The sequence below is a fragment of the Eleutherodactylus coqui genome, chromosome 2 (genome assembly GCF_035609145.1).
Source record: "Eleutherodactylus coqui strain aEleCoq1 chromosome 2, aEleCoq1.hap1, whole genome shotgun sequence".
In the NCBI taxonomy this organism is placed as follows: domain Eukaryota; kingdom Metazoa; phylum Chordata; class Amphibia; order Anura; family Eleutherodactylidae; genus Eleutherodactylus; species Eleutherodactylus coqui.
In genome coordinates this window covers 210,996,511-211,014,764 of record NC_089838.1, presented here as the reverse complement: position 1 = coordinate 211,014,764, position 18,254 = coordinate 210,996,511, and the positions used below count along the sequence as shown (strand labels likewise).

Sequence of the window (18,254 nt, the reverse complement as noted above, 5' to 3'; positions counted from 1 at the left end):
AGATCAAGTCAACGAAAATTGTGTTCCCCCAGCATAATCAGTCAGTCTACACACAGCATTATCATAAGGGGGCAGATGGAATCAAAAGCCCTGCTATTCAGGTGGGAGCAGGAGCCAGTGAATCAGCATGGCTTGGAGAGGACAGGTGCTCGTTTAATGTCTTGCAGTATATCAGAGAGGATATCGGGGTGGGGAGAGCTATAGCACTCGTACTTCATAATAGATACCACTACTATTTTTGAATCTACTCCTGGTTTTGGCTTCAAAAATTGCATTAAAAAAAACAAAAAACAAACACCTGATGGAAGGCTGCAGATGTGACAGCCATACATGTATGTTCAGTATAGCACGCTTAGTTCTAGACATTCACATCATATACTACCGGAATCTCTTCATTAAAAACACAGAGGACATAAAACAGAAAGTGTGTTTATTAAAGATACAATCTCTGAAAACAGCTGAAAATAAAGTATTAGAGGCTTTTGAGAACAGTCTTTAAAATGTTAGTTCTTGCTTGTTTTGCCGAGCCCTCCGGCTAAAGACAGATGGACGTAACGCTTCAGGGCCTTAAAAGCCCATTTCATAAGAAGTCTCACTTGACATTATGTAAACATTTAGGTCCACCCTACTTGCACTTACTCAATAGAATGTGATGTGGACATTTCCTAAACCTGTAACAGAAGGAACCACAAAAAGATCACTTCAATATTAGTGTATTACATTTCCCCCATTGTCTATATTCAGTAACTTTTTTTGTAATGACCAGTTAGTTCTGCAATATCTCCATGATGTAACAGTCCACTTCCAGGTAACAGGTTTAGGACAGACGAGTTACCACAGTATGGAGATGTGCATAGCCTGCAGCCAAACCAATTGCTCCAACCGAGAAGGCAAGCCGAGATCAGGCAGATCATACCGGGCACTCATCAGATTAGAGCTCATCAATGCCAACATCCTGGGTCTTTGGAATCACTTCTAGTAACTTTCATCTGGTGGCCCTGTGTGCCATTGTAAAAGCACCATTGGTTAGGTCTTTGGAAAGGATTGTCATGTCACAAGGTAAATAACAGTTTCTTCAATTTCACTTCAAGCTGGTTCTTCTGGCCCATTATAATATTAAAGTGCATGTAATAAAGCCAGGCCACTCGTACAGGCATTCTATATCAAGAGAGCCCATACCTCTCATGCCAAGTGTAGGTCATCTATCCGTACAAGTCCTGTAAACCATTTGATCAGGGACCTCCCAAGATCAGAGAAAGTCAAAGTGGCAGCTAGTAGGTGACAGCAGGGACAACACATATATCTTCCCATGTCTGATCACTGGATGCAACACGACCAAGATTCCCCCAAGCAGCACGGACAGGAGAACGAACGTACAGGCTTAGGAGGAATCAAGTCTAGATCTTCATCATCCGGGATCTCATCTAAGTGATAGCCATCCTGGAGAAGTTGTCTGTTAAGGTCTTGTGAGACCTGCTATAGAAATAAAAAGCAAACCAAGTTATAAGTCTGCACTATAATGTATTTCACTTTCCAAAACTCCAAATAATGAATGATAATTACTTCTAAAAGTCAATCAGCAGCACATAGGTTCTGATGGTAGACTCGGGAAGCCACGGGAAATGTAAGCTCCCATTGTCTCCCTGGAAGTCTAGAAGTTCTACAACAGCATGTATACAGTAGTGCTGACAGATTCTAACATGATGTTAAGGAATTACCACTAAAAAAAAAAAAACATAACTTATTTTCAGGTGACATATTGTACATGAAGGCTTGTTTTTGCAAGATGAACTCCATTTTTCAATAGTATCATTTAATGCACCATATAATGTAGAGGAAGACTTTTAAACATTTCTAAGTAGAGAGAAAAAACCTACAGTTGCAAGATTTTGGGGGTGAGGAGTAATTTTTACGGTGTTCATGATGAAGTAAAAATATCACATTGGTATCACTATAAAGCATACTGACCCACAGCAGTATAAAGAGATAGATACCCTGTTTCCCTGAAAATAAGACATACCCTGAAAATAAGACAGCATGATTTTCCAGAATTTGAGGATGCAAAATGATTCTTCAGGCTTTGAGGATGCTTGATATATAAGCCCTACTCCAAAATTAAGCCCTGCTAACAGTTAATTTAAAAAGTCAATTTAAATAGTGTCCAGGCAGCTATACATGTAAAAAAGGTAAACCTTTTTGAACAAAAATTAATATAAGACACTGTCTTATTTTCGGGGAAACACGGTATATACACACACATACATATTTTTTTAAAATGCTTTCTGCTGAAAGCTTTTGACGCTCATAACTTAATTCTATCAATAGAAACGGAGGACTTGTTTTTTGCAGGGGAACCTGTATTTTGTATTGGTATTATTTGGGAGAACATGACTTTTGCTAGCTTTTTATTCAATTTCTTCTTGGAGACAGTGACCAAAAAAAATATAAAAATTGGACCTTTACGGCAGTAAATTGGACCTTTTAGGCAGTAGTACCAATTTTTTAAATTTGTTTACTTTTTATTTTTAATATTTACTTTTATAATAAAAAAAACAAACATTTTACCTTTTTTTTCTTTCAACTAGTCCCCATAGGACACTTGAACTTGCGATAGTTTGATCGCTAATAGAGTATAAGCACAAGCACATCTTTAAAAGGCAAGCTATCATGGCAGCCCAGGGGCTCTTCAAAAGTCCCCAGGCTGCCATGTAATCCAGATGGCACCCCCACAATCTTTCCAGGGGTTGCGGTTCTCTCTGATCATGGCTGCTGGCTTTTAAAGACAGCTACTACTGGCCGCGTATGGACTGGGTTCAGCTCCCGAGCCCTCTATACCCAGCATATGCAGTGGACGGCTATATACGTGCCAACTGCATAGAGTATGTGGAGTAAGGATGTATATAGCCATATTTGCGTCATGAAAGGTTAAGCAATACTATAATACACAGATCTACCCAGTCCATTATAATATGTAGGTGGAAAAATGCCAAAAAAAAACAAAACAAAACCTTTGTGGATTTCTACAAGGGCAGTAAAACAGAAAAAAGCATATATGTTTACCCATAACTGCTCTGTCATTCCAAATAAGATATTAAAAGAGGTTTTCCAGGACTGAATTATTGATTACCTATGCTCAGGATCTGTCATCAATAGCAGATTGGTTGGGTCCAACTCCCGGTGCCCACACCCACACTGCAGCTATTGTACGCTGGAAGCACACAGCTCCTTATACTGCAGCAGACCAAGATGGTACCGCAGACTCTGACCCATCCACTCCCAGGCCGCTGCAGAACGTATGGAGCTGCGCGTTTCTGGCATACTGCACTAGTGCTGCAGCTACAGCGAACAGCTGATTGGCAGATATGCCAGCTGACATACCCCTGCCAATTTACAATTGAATACCTATCTTGAGTCTAGATCATCAATGGTTCAAGTCCTGGAACAGCCCTTTAATTATCAGATCCAAGATTTGAGCATGTATGAACATTATAGAAAACACGTGAACATTGCCATTCACTCTACCCAACAAAGTACAAAGGCAGCACACCGTAAGATGTATTCACCCATGGTGTTGCAGCAACATGCCAGCTCCTCACTGAAACCATTTTCAAGGCAGAATTTTGCATTTTGTCTGTTGCCAAAAAAATATTAGTATTTATCCTTTTTATAAATATTTTCTTTTCTCTTGCCAATCATGGAAATATTCACACAAGTTACTGGTTTGGTGAAGCCACTTAGTAGATGTAGCTTTACCCAATGAGCAGCTCTGATGGAACATTGTTTAGGCGTCTTGCTCCAAAGGAGATCTATCCTAGCTGTAATACTAGATTTTTCACTCTTATAAGACGCACTTTTCTTCCCCCTAAAGTGGGGGGGGGGGACGACAGTGTCTTATAGAGCGAACGTGCCATTTGTTTGTGCGATTGTGCGATCAGGTGAAGAAACTTGCGATTAGTTGCGAGAGCAGTTCTCTCTCCTTTGCACTGACGCCCGTATGTGCCACCGATTGGTGGTGAGCGCCGGCAGAAACTGCTGCTTCCCCGCCTCCACCAATCGGATTCTTTCCTTCCTTCTGCTGTACACAAGCACCGCTGTGACATGGTATTTCAGAGCTCTGCGGCGCCTTTTGGTCTGTCGCCCGGTACTACCCCCTGCACTGTCCCTGGTGAGTTGAAGATATTTTTTCCCTATTTTCTGCCTCTAAAACGGGGTTGTGTCTTATAGAGCAAAAAATACGGTACTTATTCTCCACAATTCATTTCAGTGCATATAAAGAGTCCACTGCTACCTGCAGGCTGCTAAAGTGGAACTTTACTTTAAGACTCAGTATTGGGGATGTCTTTACATGCAAGCTTACCTCTGCTGAGGAATATCCCGAAGAACATCTAGATTCCAACTCTACATCACTACAACAGAAGAAGGAAGGAAACCGGGGAAAGTTAACAGGGTGAAAAGAGGAAGAGAAAATACATGGGGGGGGGGGAAATAAAACTTGCTTTAGTTCTTCATATGTAAAACCAGACCTACTGGACATAATAAAAGTCACAGCGCATGTGCATAAGGGTAATAATGCAAACAGAAATTGCAAGACCGCTCAGTGGTGAAGCACTTTGGCCCTTTTGTTGTTTGAGCAAGGCTATAAAGGTTTTGTCACATGTCGCGACCTGGTTACGTATTTTTATGATTTTATGAAATAAACCCTGATAAGATCTACACCTCTTCTGGATTTCGGACTCACTCCTGGTTTGGCTTACAAGCACTGATGCAAAATACTCACCTAAATACGGCAAAAATTGCCTTCTAAGGTGTATTCCCATACCCGAGTCCCCATTGATGACAGGAAAAGGGGTCCCATGTTCCCCTTTCCTTCTCGCTGTACCCATCATAGTGAGAAGAAGCCTGAATGAAGCAGCAGCTGAGCAGGTGTGCCCCCCCCCCCCCTTAAATGCTGCAGACTGCTGAAGATAGACCAAGCATCGTACCCTGCTTCTTTGAACTTTACGGGCCTGCTGAAGAGAATCGGCAGTGTGCATATGCTTGGCTGCTGCTCCATTTAAGCTTCGGAATGTGGGGTAGCAGTTAGGAGGAAAGGGTGATAAGGGACCAGAAGTCTATCACCTATCCTGTGGACAGGCGATACAGATTAATTCTGAAAGTGTCCCTTTAAGCAAAATTCCAAACCTGTATTTTGGTCAGTATTTTGCATAAGGTCGAATACACAGCCGGGTCAATTCCGCATGCGGAATCCGACCCTGTACCTGTCCGGTGACCCCTGTGTACCTGTTCGGATTCTTAATAATCTGTATTGCGGATGTGCCAGCCGGTGCTAGGCGATGACATGGATTCCACGACTTTTCCACAATGAGGATTGCGAAAGGGCCACGGATTGGATGGCTTTCATTGACTTCAAGCCATCCATGTGGAATCTGCGCTGAAGTACAACAGGCTGCGGTTTTCCATCCGTGAACAGAAAATCACGACCGATTTCCGCTCATGGACAGAGAAAAGCGATTTCCAATAGCATGCCTATGGGGCGGTATTTACTGTGGAATCTAGTTGAGGGCGCCTGCTCCAGATTCCGCAATGCAAATACGCCTGTGTGCAGGCGTCCTTAGGATGTCTATGCCAAAAACGTATAATGGAAATGTATTTTGGACCCACTCCTGGTTTTTACTTTCAAGTACTTATGCAAAAAATACATAAGTATGAAAAGTGTTCACATCTGTTTCGGAGGCTCCATTCAAAGCCACTGGCACAAAACGTTGGTCAAGATAGCACCGTGTGGCTCATCTGGCGCTGGTCTTGCTCATCATGTGCCGATACAGCACTTCAATTTTACGACAAAGCCAAACAAAGGAAAATGTTAGTGCAAGTGTGAACCCAGTCTTATGAGGTTTATTCAGGGAAAGTATACATTGAAAATTGTTCAGTGCTGTATAAAGACACATTGTCCTCCCCCGAAGTGGTGGCCGGCTACATCCAATAACCGGCTGCAGTGGTCGGTCAGGTACCTGCATTGAAGTGTTATCAGAGATAAAGTGGTGGGAGATCAGGTGTATGTGCCTCTTTTTATGTTTTATTACTACATTGAGCAGTTCTCCGTATAGACAACCATAAGCTGAAACTTTATCTCCTCTTACTTCCCCTAACTCATACCCCACCCTGCAATGTTTGTCTTCAATCAATCATTAAACAGAATTTCAAGGAATTCCTGCACTGAGAACAATCACTAGCAACGCTCCACTGCACTGAAAAAATTAATAGTCAGACCCAAAATTACAACATTCTTACTAAATAGGACGCAGCCAGAGCACAAGATCTCGTGTTCGGAGAGTGTAAGCGGCCAAGGAAGATGCCAGGACAACACAATCTGGAGGTGCCTGCTTGCATGGCTGCCTGCAGACGGCCAGGTCGGATCCCACTGCGAGAATTCTCGCAGCGGGATGCTGACCCGTGCCCCTGCAGAGGCCTGCGGCTCACCCGCTCCTGGAGTCTTCAGTCTCCTCTCTGCACTGTGTGCTGGCGCATGCGCAGAGAGGAGCCGGCCCATCACCACTGACATTTCTGTACGAGCCCAGCACAGGAATAGAACATGCCGCGATTTGTTTTCCGCGTGTGCCTAGGATTGCATTTTGCAATGGCAGGCATGTGCAGAAATTCTGCAGGAAATCCCGCTACAGAATTTCCGCCTGTGTGCAGGGGCCCCTTAGGTAAAAAATACTGAAACATTCGCTTCACCCGTACAAGTCACACAGCAGAAGATGGCATTACCAGCCACAGCGATTCATCGTTAAGCTGCATGTGGTTCTCAATAACGCGGCACGCGCTCACTCCCACTGTATAATGGCTCCCTAAGGCTAGGGCTACATGCAGGCTTTTTGCAGCATTACTGATTGATTTTTGGCTATAGAACTACAGCCGGAGTCTGAAGGAATACATTGACTTGTATGGACTGCAGCTGTCACCGACTAGTACATCAGCTCTCCTGAGTTGTCCATTTCAGTGAATTGTATCCTCCATAATATATCAATTCTGGAACAACTTTTCCTGTAACTCTGCATTGTGCCATTCCGCTGTTATTCCGCCTAAAAACTTATGAGCAAATTGGCAACTAGGTGTCATCAGTTGGGGATCTGTCTCTACACAGTCTGACACTGTCCAATCAGAGCCCACAGTGTAGGACATACCCTAGAATGTTAACACCCAGTTGTCAATTTAGCCAGATAAATTCAGGAGGAATAACAGAGGAACGACAGAACAGAGGCAAGAGAAAAGATGCTCCAAATATTATGTCATAGGGAATACAAGTCTTCACCATACTAGCCAAGTCCAGAATAGAGACCGATGCTCTTTAAAAATGTTCATGCGGAGTTCTGTTTAACAGATTTTATTTTTAGGCTCTGTTCACACCTATTAGTCTGTCTCAATGAATTTCTGACTGAAGACAACACAAGTCTAAGCGGATGCAAGCGATTCAATGAGCGACAATTTTGCATTTGTGTCTGAAAAACGGACAGTAAAACACTAGATTATAGTTTTTCTGCATATGAAGAGTTAACTTTACAGGTTTCTTTACGTTTTCATACCTTCAAATATTTCAATAAAGTATCCTAGTTTAAAGACTTTGTCCCAAATCTCGTAGGGGTTTTCTGGGCAAATACTATTGATGACCTATCGCAAAGGGAATATCGAATTGCGGTAGAAGCCACAAGCATAACAGGCGGCTTTGCTGCCATCGATTTCAATGGGAGTGAAACTGCCTCTGAAGCTTCCTGCTCCGACCCCTATACTGACTTCCAGGGGTCTTGAGCGGCAGATCCCTGGCAATCAGCTATGGATGACCTATCCTTGGGATAGGTCATCAATACCATTTGCCCGGAAAATCCATTTAACTCTCTAAGGCAGCGTTTCCCAACTCTGGTCCTCAAGGCACCCCAACAGCTCATGCTTTCAGAATATCATATAGCAAGAACAGCTGTGCCAATGTCTGAGGACTGACAATAACTACATCACCTGTGCAACACTGAGGAAATCCTGAAAACATGACCTGTTGGGGTGCCTTAAGGACCGGAGTTGGGAAACATTGCTCTAAGGGCTCCTGTCCAGGGGTGTATGCTTAAAACCTGCGGGTCTCCCAAGAGCAGTTCACCAATTTACAAGCATCGGCTTTACTGGCAGTCCGCACATGGCTGTGGGTGTACTGCGCATGGCCGTGCAGCAAACAGACATGCACAGCGTGATTTTTTTTTTAAAATTCCCCCACTTTGTTTTAAAGCAGGGATGTGTATGAAAATGCTGCCCATACATGATGTATTGCATATGGACAGATTTTCATATGCAGCCTTTCCAAATATTTTTGGGGTCACGCTGCAAAATACGTAGAGAAATAGAGCATGCTGCGATTCACACACACGTGCATAGATCAATGAAAGTCCATTGACCTTCATTGACCCCATTCACTGTGTAACACGCAGCTGTGCAACGCACAAATAAGTGGTGAAAACACTTGTCGACACAATCCCTACATAGGCGGCTCTTTTGGGCCAAAAAAAGCCCCCCCCCCCCCCCCCATCATCATAGTGTTCCAAAAATCAGAAACTTTTTTTTTTTTTTTAAGAACTTTTTCCTCCCCATAGCTGTAATAGGGTTTGTTTTGAAAATTCTTTTCCATTTTTTTTTTAAGTCGCACTGAAGCTGGGGACTAGCTGTGTCACCACTTGATCGCTCATATAATGCAATGCAGTACTTCTTTACTGCAATATATTATGAGGCTGACAGGCATCATGTTAGACCCGGAGCACATGACCTACTTGTACATCATAAGGGATAAATATAATACTTAGAAGCAAGAATACGCAGAAGCAAAGCAATGTTAATAGCATGACAGTAAAAAGCGAGTCACCTGTCAGATTCCAAGGAGACTAGTGTTTCATCTGATGCCTGACTGAGGGCGGCATATCCCTTGTTAAACTTTACTGACCTGAAATAAAGAAAAGTTACTACAAGCACATAACTGACCGCCTCAGCTCCATGTACCAGCTTATTGTGCAGCAAGCCATACCTTTTGGGTGCAGCCTTCATTTTACCTGCTCCCCCAAGCATTCCTTTTTTTCTCAGAGCTGCCCGTGCCAAATCTCGCTGCCTTTCTGAAAGGAGAGAAGCTTGTTATTATGGCCTGTATACAAGACAAGTGCAGCAAGTACTTCCATTAATGCCCATTCAATCTGACAACCTAACCTCTGCGTTTCCTGAGTCCACCCCATTGCACAAGATCAAGCCGCCTGAGGCCATCATAGTGCAATCCTTGAAAGACCAGTTCCTATAACCAGTCTGGTATATTTAGTGCCAGACAAAAAGGAATACAACCCATAGCACTTTACAAATATGGGTGTTGTACTCAGCTGCTAGGAAAACCCAGGCCCTTACCCCAGGCACGGGGGTCCCAAGCCCAAAACCCCAGGCACGGGGGTCCCAAGCCCAAAACCCTTACCACAGGGTCTTAAGCCCAAAAGCCATCCGGTGTGGGTACTGCAGGTAAATGGAGCATGCTGCGATTTTTCATCCGCGAGTGGAAGCCACAATTGGTTTCCGCTCGTATTCGTGAAGAATCCTTTTTCCGTAGCATGCTATGGAGGGTTATTGCTGCAGAACCAAGAGGCAGACAAAAGCTCCAGATTCCGCAGGAAAAATCCACCAGTGTGCAGTCGGCCTTACAATTTTGTTCAGCCATTTCTTAGTGTTTATAGGGAAGCCGGGTGACAAACAAAATGGCCATTGTTACAGCTCCATGAGGGGTTGTCAACGGGCTTTCCCGCCCTCCTGAACAGCAAGCATGACCAATTACATCAAAAACAGAAAGGGAAAGGATCACTGCTTAAAAGTGCTTGCAGGCTGAAGACATTTATTCCCTATCCGCAGGTTGGATATAACTGCCCAACTGCTGGAGTCTGATGGCTGGAACCCCCTGCAATCCTGAAAATGGCACACCATGAAGGCCCCATATGAATAGCCTGGCGGCACACGTGTCCCCAGCATTCACATCTATGGGAGAGCGGGAGATCCTGGTGCTCTGCTACCTCCGTCAGTAACATAGAAGTGAATGGAGCAGCAGTCCAACTATTTATATGGGGTGTTTGTGGTGCAGCATTCTCAGAGTCACTGGAGACCCAGCAGTTGGACCCCAAGTGATAAGACATTTATCTCCCATGCACAGGATAGGGGATAAAGGTCTTTTGTGGATCACCAGTTCACTCGCTCGGCCAAAGAAGAATCTTGGGTTTCTCGTCCCGTGTAAAAGGGGCATAAGCTGGGTAACTAGTTCTGCTGGAGCCATATACAGCACATGGCCATTGTGGTGGTTACCCAGCTTTCCAAGGCACAGAAAACTACTACAACATCCAGTGGCTTTAATTAAATCTCATAGGTTTCAGCTCTGCAACGAATCTACCTGTGATCTCCAGAACTGCGATTGTTTATTAGTAACTACAACTTCGGACGTTCCCAGAGATCAGTAGATTTCATGCAGCTTTCTATACCCCAGCGGATAGCTTCCAGTCCACCGCGGCTCTAAATACGTACGTAGCTTGGCCTGGATGGTGGGCCCCTTGCTCATCAGATACGGCCCCTTCTTCTCCACGGCAGCTCCCTTGAACTCCATCGTCCATCCCTGTAAAGAGGATTATTAGTCACTAGGAATAGTAATTCCATCAATCTCATTAGTGGTAAGAAGCTCCTATAGACACAGCAGACACGACGCCTCCGTTGTCACAGCCCCTATACACAACGATTACCGTTCGGTCTCGCTGGATCGTGGGAGCCCCAATCGTTCAGTGTAGAGGTTTGGCAGCGACTCAACGGCCAACGATAATTAATTCCCTTTATGCAGGCATAAAAACTGAATAACGGTCGGGCCGTGGAAACAGACAGTTGTTCATCTATGAAGGTCTGCCTGTTTACTGTAGAGGCGGGTGGGCGACAAACTCCGGCATGCTCCACCTCCATTCACTGAGTGATGATCACTCCAGGTCCCTTCAGACCTGATTCGTTCATTGGCCCTTAGGCGACTTTCACACAGGAGTTTCTAAAAATGCCGCGTTTTTAAACTTGGCGTTTTATAGTGTTTCAGAACAGCGTTCTTAAACGTGTTCCACAGCCATTTTAATGCACCCATCATTACAATGGGTGACGAGGTGCATTAAAAAGCGCTGCAATGCATTAAAATAGAGCAGACAGCGTTCAAGAATCATGGCGTTAGAACGTTCGTCTGAGAAGCCTCATCAAAATCAATGGAGCCTCAGTACAGCGTTTTTAGTGGATGTTTTAAATATCCGCTAAAACACTATAACCCCCCTGTATGAGGTCACCCTCTCAGGCCATTTTTTACAGAGTTTAGCGCAGTTTCAAATGCCACACCAAACACTGTAAAACCCCTCCATTGACATCAACGCTGATTCTTGGCGATTAGGCGGGTCCGTGCAGGGCTGATTTCCAGTGGAACGCCTGCGGTGGGCATTCTGCTGCAGATCGACCTGCCTCCCAGCTTGCACCTTGTGGTGTGGGTGTCATCACGAATTCCTGTATGGAAGTCATCCCCCTCATTGAGAGTAAGCGAGTTCCACAGTGAAGACAGCGATAAAGTTGACATGTCGCGGATTTGAATTCCGGTTTCTGAAATCGGTTTCTGCACAAGTTATTTCTGTAGCTTGTGGATGAGATTTTCAAAATCCTGTCCACTTAGCAGCTGCTGCTGTAGATGCTGCGGAACCTCTGTGCAGAGGGTCCGAGCGGAAGTTCCACTCTGTGTGACCCTCATCTTAAAACGCAGCGTTTTATCAGACGCCTGTGTGAGAGCGGCCTTAGTAATACAATGCAGCTGTGTTATCAGTCTCCTTAGGACCCCTGCAGGCTGGAGCGGACCCCCGTGGGGCAGGACAGCTGATATGCAGCAGGTAATCCATCCTGCGATAACCATGTTTGTGCCCTTGGGATAAGAAACAAAGGTCATTGTGATCAGAAGAATCACTAGAATGAAAAGACATTTACCCAAGATTCTAAGGATTTGCTAGGGCCATGTACACGGGACAATCACCGCACAACATGGTTCACATGAAGGAATCTGCGTGATGGTAGTCGCTCCTGAACACACAGCCGTGGTGCGCCATTCGTGTACAGTTCGTTGGTCGCTCACTTTAAACCAGCATGGAAATCATTGCCAAACTGCCGCCTTCTTGCTGCGTGTAAACGCTCCTCGAGAACCCAGTGCTGATCTGCTTCTCTAAATGCTCTGCACAAGCGCCATCAACCAGCGGTGACGTCAGCGCTCGTGCAGAGCTGCCGTTTTGCCGCAGCTATGTGTGAGAGCGGCCGTAGACATGCATCATAGCAGTGATGATTGCGCAATCGCTAGTCTTTCTGCCAGAGCTTAGATCACAGAGGACAGACTGACCCCTGGTTACCTGAGGGGGGCGCACTGCCAACACTGATCTTCAGGTCAGCGTAACAATTACATCAACAATCCGCCACTTATCCCTCGGTGTTGGCAATCCACAATCATTGGGCACAATCAGTAAGGGTCATTCACCCGGGGATCACCTCCTGCATGTCGCCACACCTGCCCTCACACCTCGCTGGCGCAGTACGCCTTTTCAAAAAGTTGCAGCTTTCACTGTAATGTTGGAACAGCGCACCAATAACTGTACTGCGTGCACAGCCCCGACGGGGGCGCTCCGCTGAAGTGGATTTCACCACTGGAAGTGAATTCCAATTGAAGGCGTGAAATCTGCACAAAATCCCCGACAGATCGGCTACCTGCGAACCAGAGAGATAACTGGGGATCAGAAGCTTTTACGTAGGGCAGAAAACAATTGTGCTGATATACTTGTCAGCAGCTCCTCGGGGCTCATTCACACGGCCATGTGTTATGTGCGCGGGCCACAACAGACTAGACTCAGACTCCTCATCAGGCTGGTCAGACATGCCGTCGCTCATCACAGCAGGTCATGTCCTGGTCTGTCTACAGAGATCAGACGAGGCCATGAAATGTGAACACGTACCGGCACTTTAACCTCCGCAGCGCTTCTGCTCCATCCGCTGTTTTCGGACTGCCCCATATAGCGCCCGAGCGCTGTCTGAGGTTTCATGCGGACAGAACATTGGCACGGCCATGTTACTGAAGCCTTAGGTCATACGAATGGCCAAGATACCGGGGTGGATCTGACCTCCATGGCCCAATACCCATTGGCAGCGAACTCTGCATGTCCGATTCTGGGCTGCGAATCACAGAATGACATTTTGCGGTTTTTTTATTATTATGCGGCCCAACAATCGCTCGTGTGACTAGCCGTTATTGGTAATAATGGGTCCAGGAAAGACATGAGCTGCACTCAGACCGCAAAACTGGCCATGTGAATGGGCTCCAAGTTAAGGGTGCCACCCCGATGACGGGCAGCCCCTCTGCACCTCTTGTTAATTCAAGACTTGTCCCCCAAAGTGACAATCACTAGCGGCCGCCATCACACCCCCTAACAAGGTGCGGCTTCCTCCTAGTCCTCATCCAGCAGCTGGGACCCTAGGGAAGCTGGGCGCCAAGCAGGTAACAGCAGGGCTGGGTATAACAGGACCAGGCAGTGCCCACCCGGCGTTGGGGTCAGTTCAGGGTTCCCTGCTACGTTTTAAGGCTCAGTTCACATGGGACGGATTTGCTACAGAATTTCCGTGCGGATCGTCCGCGGCTCCTAATCCCGGGATTAGCCAGCAAAGTGGACGAGATTTTGCAATAATCTCATCCACACGCTGCGGCCAAGCCGTTGTGGAGAAACGGACATGCAGCGGAAATCAAAGCTGCAGCATGTCGATTTTTTTTCCGCAGCGGCCTCTCTCCTCTATATGGAGAGCAGAAATGCAGACGGTGAAGCCGCTCCAAAACCTGCAGCTGCAATTTTCCAGCGGAATTCTCGCAGATTTTTGGTGCGCCCAATCCATGAGAATTGCGCAGTAAGTCCGTACCGTGTGACCCCAGCCTTATAGGGAGAAACAGAAATATACCAAAATCGGCTTGTTCTACCATTAATTTCGATGGCGGTTTCAGTAAAACCAGAAGGCTTCAGCTGCTTCCGTTCCGCAGGGTTTGGGTTATTTGGCCCAGGACGCCGGCGCCGGCCGCAGGGTTATGTATCTGGCCCCAAAAAACGGAACAGAAGCAGATAGAAGCCTATGAGATCAGAGGGGGAACAGATCCGCCTTACTGCAGCTGCTCCAGAGCAGAAAGACCGAAACCCTGAAGTGACCCCAACAACAGTGGGACCCCCGCCGAGGAGGAGAGCTCCGGGGGCAGCCCACAGCTGACGGCACCTGTCACACCAGCCACAGGGACCGCCGGACGGCTCAGCAAGCAGCGGGACGGCCGCGGGCGCCACCAGCCACACACTACTAGTCAGCAGCGGCCATCACTGACACAAAATGACAAGGTTCAGCCGCCTGGCAGCGGTCCCCGCCGTGTGCTGCCGGCTCGGACATTACTAACTCCCTGTCTTACCTGCGCGCTGTCCCCGGCAGAGGAGAGCAGCTCGGGATCGCTCCCACCGCCAGCCTCCATCCGGCCGTCACAGACCGGCGGCTCACAGCACGGGAAATACTGGAGAGGAGAGGGGTCACGTGATCAACGGAAAAGGGCGGGGCCTAGGAGATACAGGAAGAGGTGCTGCTGACAGATAGCTGAGGCCAGAGAGGGGCCACGGGGAGCAGACTATGCGAGGGGGAGAGGGGCCACGGGGAACCGTCCGTCCGTGCGGGGGATAGGGGTCACGGGGGAGAAGTTTGTGTTGGGGATCAGTTAACGGCTAGGCTGCTCTCGCAGTGTAAAGCCGCCTCCATTGACTTCAGTGGGGCTTCTCAGACTAGCGTTAGAACGCGGCGTGTCTCGGGCGCTGGCTGTTCTATTTTCGGGCTATTAATAGTTTTTGAACGTGATGCGTCGCCCATTTAAATCAATGGGGAGTGTTTTAAACGCTGTCATTAACGCGATGGCGAGCTGTGTACGGTGTTTGTGAACGCAGCGTTCTCTGACACTGAGAGGGAAACTAAGTGCTGTGTGCGGGATAAAACCATTCAGGCTCCCGTCACAAACACATTAATGTATCCATATAGGGGGAGGTTACAAAAATCACTACAACTGCTTTCATATTTCAAGCACTATTTAGAACATTTTTACAAAATTTCTCACCCTCAAATTTTCTAAATGACATCAGTTTTTCCCTCTGATTTGCTGCTGTTTGCACTGTTTCAGGTCTGTGAGTTCTGATTTTCAGGTTGGCTCCTCAAACTTTCTGTTGCTCTGCTGTTTGCAATCCATTTTCAGGGAGAGGGCGTGTAGCAAGCCTAGCAATCCACCAGTAGTTCACTGTCTTGCACTTCCTTGCCCTTACTTCCCATACTGCATTGCTGGTCCAATCATCAGACAGGCAGTATCTCAATGCTCACCCCTCTGCTTTCAAGGGACGATCATACATTTAGAGACATTTGGTCCAGTGGTTAGTAAACCCACTATGATATGTGTGTAATGTGTAAACAACAAGAGAGGTTAGCACAGTGTCTGCTGATCTGTCAATCTGCAGCCTGTGAGTGCAGGAGAGCCAACTGTGAAGATAGGCCCCTCCCCTGTTGCAACACAAACCTCCCATTGTCCTTGTTACTACAGAAGCTCTGTGCCTAACGTCAGAGAGTAGATCACAGAGAAGCTGGAAGGGAGACCCCTGGTAACAGCCACTTCAAACTTGATTTATGGTGGTAAAGCAACAACATTTTTAAAGCAAGTATATTACAGAAATGATGAGACCACCACAAGCTAGATGAGCAGAAGTTGTCTGAAAAGTTAGTGCCGCTCTAAACATTGACATTTTCAAAGTGCTAACGACCATTTGTCCATGAGTTATATGCTGCACCCCCGATCATATGATGGTGATGTCATCGCAGGTCCTAAAACATGTAGAGCCTAACAGCAGCCTTGTGCTGACAGTACCTATGATAATGTCACCATCATGTGATCACTCACCTCCACCCCTTTCATGATGTCACTCACCAACTCTTTGCTCCATCCCTTATTACATGACCATGACCTCATCACGAATCCTAAAGCAGCAAAGGCAGATGACAAATGTATGTAGCAGAGCTGTGTGTGCTTTGTGTGACACGTGCATGTAGCAGAGCCGTGTGAGGTCTAGTGTGTGTGTCACATGCGCATGTAGCAGAGCTGTTTGTAGAGTGTGTGTCACACGCACATGTAGCACAGCTGTGTGTGGTGTTTGTCACATGCAGCAAAGCTGTGTATGTGTGACACGGATGTAGCAGGGCTTCATGTTTAGATGTAATGGTTATCACGCACTTTTGTTTGTTTGAGCTACAATCATTAGATGCAAATGGGCCTTTACAGACTAATATGGCTGATCTGGACAGTGTGCATGCAGGTCCGTCTAATTGTTTTTTTTGAATGATTGTTTGTGCACTGAATGCTAATTAATCTACCTATGAACGACAATCATTTCATAAAGTTCTGTTTGTGATAGTTCACTGGAAAAGATAAATAGTTTGAGCACAATGTAAAGGCTCTTGTACATGCAAAGATAATTTTTCAAATAACTGAAAGATTTTGCGACCTATTTGCATAAAGTATTAATGGCCATTAACACTTTGGGTAAATGCCCACGAACGGAAATCCACAGCTATTAGGTTCTATTGATCCTAATAACTTTGTCTGCCAATGCTCACATACGGAATTCTACTGCGGATTTCCGCAGAGGGAAATAAATCGCGGCATGTTCTATTTGCCGCGGGAGGTCTCCATTAATATAGCGGTAATGGAGACCGCAGAATTCTGCGATCACCAGTAGGCACTTTGTTTTTAATCACAGGACTGCTGCGGCATGTATCCGCAATGCTCGTGGGCATGAGCCCTTAATCATCTTCATTTGCATGTAAAAGAACCTCCAGGAGTTGTTTGCAGAGCTCAGTTTGTATTTAAACACACACCCAGCTGTGTAAACAGCCGCCTGCAGACGAGCGGAAATCCCGCGGCGGGAGTTCCGCTGCTCAAAGCCTGCATAGGATTGCGTTAAACGCAATCCTATGCAGACGGCCGCGGTTTGGCCGTGCGAAATCTCGCGCGGCAAACAAACCGCGGCATGTCCTATTTTTGTGCGGGGCTCAAACGTCACTCACGCAGCCGGCGGCTCTGGTCTGCGCATGCGCCGGCACATGAAAGAGCCGGGGCCGCCGGGTGCGGGTGAGTACGCGCTCGTCTCTGCAGGCGCTCGGGTCGGGTCCCGCGGCGAGAATTCTCGCCGCCGGATCCGACCTGCTCGTCTGCAGGCGGCCATACCCATGGTTAGTGTAAACATGCCATGAGGAGAACATCCTGCAGTCTATTGAAAGATGAGTGAAATATATTCAAGTGGAATTATTTTGCTCAGTCTTTCAGCTGCTGAAAGATGGATTTTAAGTTTAACTAAAATCCATCATTCAAACAAAAAGTGCATGCCCACATTTACATGTAAAGATTATGGCTGATTTTCATCCATTTAACGAATTTTGAGCTGTAATCGTTGCGGCTTGGCTGCAGCATGTGGATGAGATTTGTGCAAAATCTCGTCTACTTTGCTGGCTAATCCCAGGATTAGGAGCCACGCGTGGAGTCGCCACACAGACTTTCCACACGGAAATTCCGCCCCGTGTGAACCCACCCAGCCTTAGGGAGGGACAATGGCTGAAAGGACTTTACATTCAAAAGGTCTTATCATCGTTGGCCACAACATCTCATCTATAGTGTTTAGAAAAAGTGTAGATATTTTCCTATGTGGCCGCCCTGCCAATCTGTTTTTCAAAGGGCTATGCTCTTTTGGCCTAGGAAGCCAAGACTGCTCTGAGAACTGGTCTGTTCTTAGAAGAATATGCTTCTAGAACGGCCAGTTGGATCCAACAAGGAATGGAACTTTCGACTACTTTTTTTGCCTTGAGCTGAATATATTTGTAACAATTATCTAACTCATCATAGCTTCTATATACTGTAAAACTTTCCTTCTGACATCCAGGCTATGAAATTTCCTTGATCATTTTTTTGGACCATCATAAAAGTACAATTTTGAGATTCTAGGAAGGAATCAAATTTTTAAATTTGAGGTCTAATTCTTACAGAAGCCCTTAGGAATTAGCAAACCAGCTAATAGACTATAGTATCATAGTGCACTCAGCTGCAATCTTGACAG

General features: G+C 46.2%; 1 protein-coding gene across 2 annotated transcripts; it reads right to left on the bottom strand.

Annotated features, from left to right (window-relative positions):
- Window positions 1-413: 413 nt before the first annotated feature.
- FAM219B (family with sequence similarity 219 member B) lies at window positions 414-14,689 on the bottom strand. Of its 2 annotated transcripts, none has more exons than XM_066592399.1 (6): window positions 14,534-14,689; window positions 10,579-10,666; window positions 9,062-9,146; window positions 8,903-8,980; window positions 4,358-4,406; window positions 414-1,476 (listed from the first exon to the last, which is right to left on the bottom strand). In XM_066592399.1, exons 1-6 carry the CDS (start codon window positions 14,591-14,593, stop codon window positions 1,318-1,320), a joined length of 519 nt encoding a protein of 172 aa, XP_066448496.1. In that variant the 5' UTR covers window positions 14,594-14,689; the 3' UTR covers window positions 414-1,317. The 2 variants fall into 2 exon arrangements, with proteins under 2 accessions (XP_066448496.1, XP_066448497.1); XM_066592400.1 differs by having other exon boundaries at window positions 9,062-9,142.
- Between the last annotated feature and the right edge of the window lie 3,565 nt (window positions 14,690-18,254).

Bases quoted from the DNA above. Each gene is read 5' to 3' on its own strand.
- FAM219B (XM_066592399.1), bottom strand. From the start codon at position 14,593: ATGGAGGCTGGCGGTGGGAGCGATCCCGAGCTGCTCTCCTCTGCCGGG. The intron at 9,147-10,578 runs GTACGTATTTAG...CTCTCCTTTCAG, and splicing joins CACCATCCAGGCCAAGCTAC to AAAGGCAGCGAGATTTGGCA. The intron at 1,477-4,357 runs GTAAGCTTGCAT...TTATTTCTATAG, and splicing joins CGGGATATTCCTCAGCAGAG to CAGGTCTCACAAGACCTTAA.